The 3,219-nt window shown below is 44.1% G+C and overlaps 1 protein-coding gene across 1 annotated transcript in view; it reads right to left on the bottom strand.

Moving 5' to 3' along the window:
* Window positions 1-3,219, bottom strand: part of cdh13 (cadherin 13, H-cadherin (heart)) — a 283,792-nt gene that overhangs the window by 64,449 nt on the left and 216,124 nt on the right. The window contains exon 10 of the mRNA XM_008436465.2: window positions 1,367-1,507. Within this exon, the coding sequence (XP_008434687.2) occupies window positions 1,367-1,507 (141 nt within the window). The remainder of the gene's footprint in view (window positions 1-1,366; window positions 1,508-3,219) is intronic.

Genomic DNA, 3,219 nt, shown 5'->3' with positions numbered 1-3,219 from the left:
AGCGTTCCCACAGCGTTCCCGCAGTGTTCCCTCAGCATTCCCATAATGTTCTCTCAGCGTTCCCATAGTGTTCCCATAGCGTTCCCGCAGTGTTCCCTCAGCATTCCCATAGCGTTCCTGTAGTGTTCTCACAGCATTCCCATAATGTTCTCACAGCATTCCCATAGCGTTCCCACTCTAGTCCTTTTGACCACGTCACGTTTCGGCTCAGTAAATGGACGTTAACTGCCGTTGTCTCCGGTTTCTATAGCACTTCTTTTCTGTCGGGGGATTTTTAACAGAGTGATACCTCTGTATTTAAAAGCTTTGCTGTCAGGAAATCTTTGGAAGTTTTCCAACTCTTTTCAGGAATAAAAATAAAGTTCCTGTTATTAAACATGAACCCATTTTAAAACAAAATGTTTCCAGCAGCTTGAATCTGAAAACAGGAAATAACTGGAGAATAACTCCAAATGATGAATTTAACTGATTCAGATTAAGATTAGGAGCATAAAACATCTGCTCTGATTTATCTGTGATTCTTAAATAATGATGTATTTTAAGATAGAAATAAAAAAAAGTACATGCACAGGTGAGCCTGCAGTTAGCCAATCAGAAGCTTCCAAAGCCATGTGTGGTTTTATTTCATTCACAGAGGGAAACTGTATGTAAACTTGTGGTCTGAACTGTGAGCGTAGAGCTGCAGGAAACGTAGAGCTGCAGGAAACGTAGAGCTGCAGGAAACATAGAGCTGCAGGTGTCTCATCCTCATCCTGGTCCTGGTGGCGACGGTTTCATGTGCAGTGGTCTGCTAACGCGCTAAGCTAGCACCAGCGTGTTTCTACATTGTGATGTTACTCGTTGATAGGCAGACATTAATGTTTGTTCCTCAGTCAGGGCAGCATAGTGATGACATCACAGCATGTTGCCAGTCTCTTTTTAAAGCATAAAAAAGCTTTTTTATCCAGAAAAATCCAGATCTGTCAGAACTAGATCATGTCTACAGAATTCAGTAAAGCTCTGAAGTTCAATTGTTTGGTCCAGACCAACAGATTTGATTTCATCTTGAGCTTTTCTGCAAATGAATTATAATTTGTGAACAAAATCTCACATCTTTGCTCCCATTGGACAGAATGCTGGAGGCGGGACAAAGCACAGACCAGGAAGTAAACAAGCTGAGTTTCCATGAACTCCATCCTGAATGTGAACAGCAGCTCATCAGCTTTCATGATGCGATATTTCTAAAAGCTGCTGCAGCTGAATTATCAGTCAGAATCGTCAATATTAGACAAACAGCAACACAAATGTTGTGTTTATGTTTCCACCAACAAACGCAGAGAGTCTGTTGACCTGGACCTTTGAGTGCGACAGCGGAGCAGCGTCTTACCAGGGGATGGGTGAACTCTGGGCCGTGGTCGTTCTTGTCTGTGATGGTGATGGTGGCCGTGGCTGTTCCTGTTAGGCCCACCTCACTTCCTGCCATGTCCTTCGCCACGATCTCTAATTCATACGTCGTGGTTGGGAGAGTCTGCAGGAAAAACACGAAGAGGCAAAGTTTACACAGGAGGAAAGGAAAATCACTGCAGTGGACGCCGGAGAAACAGAGGAGAAGGATTTTATTCTGCGGGAAAACACGACAAAATTCCCTCCAGATGAGCTGAAAATGATTTCCAACGTCGGAAAATCGTTTTCCTCAGAAATGAATTTTAATAAAGTCTGAAAGAACAAAGACGAAAACAAGAGACTGGAGGACAAATAAGGTCCGTCCGTCCGTCCATCCATCCGTCCATCCATCCATCCATCCATCCATCCATCCATCCATCCATCCATCCATCCATCCATCCATCCATCCATCCATCCATCCATCCATCCATCCGTCTGCCATGAACGGACTGGATGTCGTAGCTCAGCTGACAGATCGGCTCGTTAATCTGCAGCATCCATGCAGAGACAGACATGATTCACTGTCTAAAAGGCCTGAAGACCAAAACACGCCACTTTAATTCACACTTTCATTTGTAAAACATTTAAAAACCTTGTATCATTTTTGTTATGCTTCATAATTATGTGCTGCTTTGTGTTCATGCATCACATAAATTACAATAAATACTTTAAAGTTTGAAACGTGAAATGTGTCAAATTTCAAAGGGTTATGAATTAGTTTGGAAGAGGCTGGTGTAACAATAAACAATCTAGTGTGTGTGTGTGTGCGTGTGTGTGTGTGTGTGTGTGTGTGTGTGTGTGTGTGTATGTGTGTGTGTGTGTGTGTGTGTGTGTTGTGTAGGATCCTGTTTTCCCTGGATTGATGAACCTGGAGTGCAAAAAGATAAATTAGATATTCCATCCATTTTCTGGTCTGCCAGCATTCATAATCCATGATAAAACTGTAGCTGCTAAAAGGGTCGGGGATTTATAACGATCAGAGCAGCAATAATAATTTGTTTGCATAATTCACCTCTAATAGAAACGTTAACTGAATAAATAAGAGTGGAGCCAGAAGTGATGCTGGGATTTCTGGCCTCGTGGGCTGGAAGCGTCTGGAGAAACCCCGCGCCGCTTCTCCTCTGCGGAAACGCGGCGCCGCTTCTCCTCTGCGTAAACGCCGCGCCGCTTCTCCTCTGCGTAAACGCCGCGCCGCTTCTCCTCTGCGTAAACGCCGCGCCGCTTCTCCTCTGCGGAAACGCGGCGCCGCTTCTCCTCTGCGGAAACGCCGCTTCTCCTCTGGACAGTAAATTGACCTTGCACCGCATGGTCAGTCTGCTGCTCCCAGAGCAAACACATACACACACACACACACACACACACACGATCACAATCCACAGCCTGACAGACAGAAATGAAGAAATAATGATGCTGATGTTCCTCACAATGAAAAACAAAGAGGAGAAAATAAATTTCAGATGTTACTTAATGGAATCATCACAGGAGAATCTCCTCGTTTCTTAAAGCTCTGCAGTTTCAGGATGCTGGTAATAAATGTGGAATATTCCAGGTGTGGGCTCTATTACGATGAATGTTGGCTTAGATGTAGCCAGATATGAATATAAACGTGTTTGTTTGGCTCCAGTAACCCTCACAGCTGATGTGACTCTTATGAAGCGTCTCTTCATATCTCAGGTCCTCAGACAGTCAATCAGATTATTGATGATGAAACTGATAAGCAGCTGAGAGCTGAGACCAGGAGAGAGAGAGAGTGTGTGTGTGTGTGTGTGTGTGTGTGTGTGTGTGTGTGTGTGTGTG

The sequence above is a fragment of the Poecilia reticulata genome, linkage group LG19, assembly GCF_000633615.1.
Source record: "Poecilia reticulata strain Guanapo linkage group LG19, Guppy_female_1.0+MT, whole genome shotgun sequence".
Classification (NCBI taxonomy): Eukaryota; Metazoa; Chordata; class Actinopteri; order Cyprinodontiformes; family Poeciliidae; genus Poecilia; species Poecilia reticulata.
The sequence above is the reverse complement of the archived record's forward strand: the minus strand, read 5'-3'. Positions and strand labels throughout refer to the sequence as shown.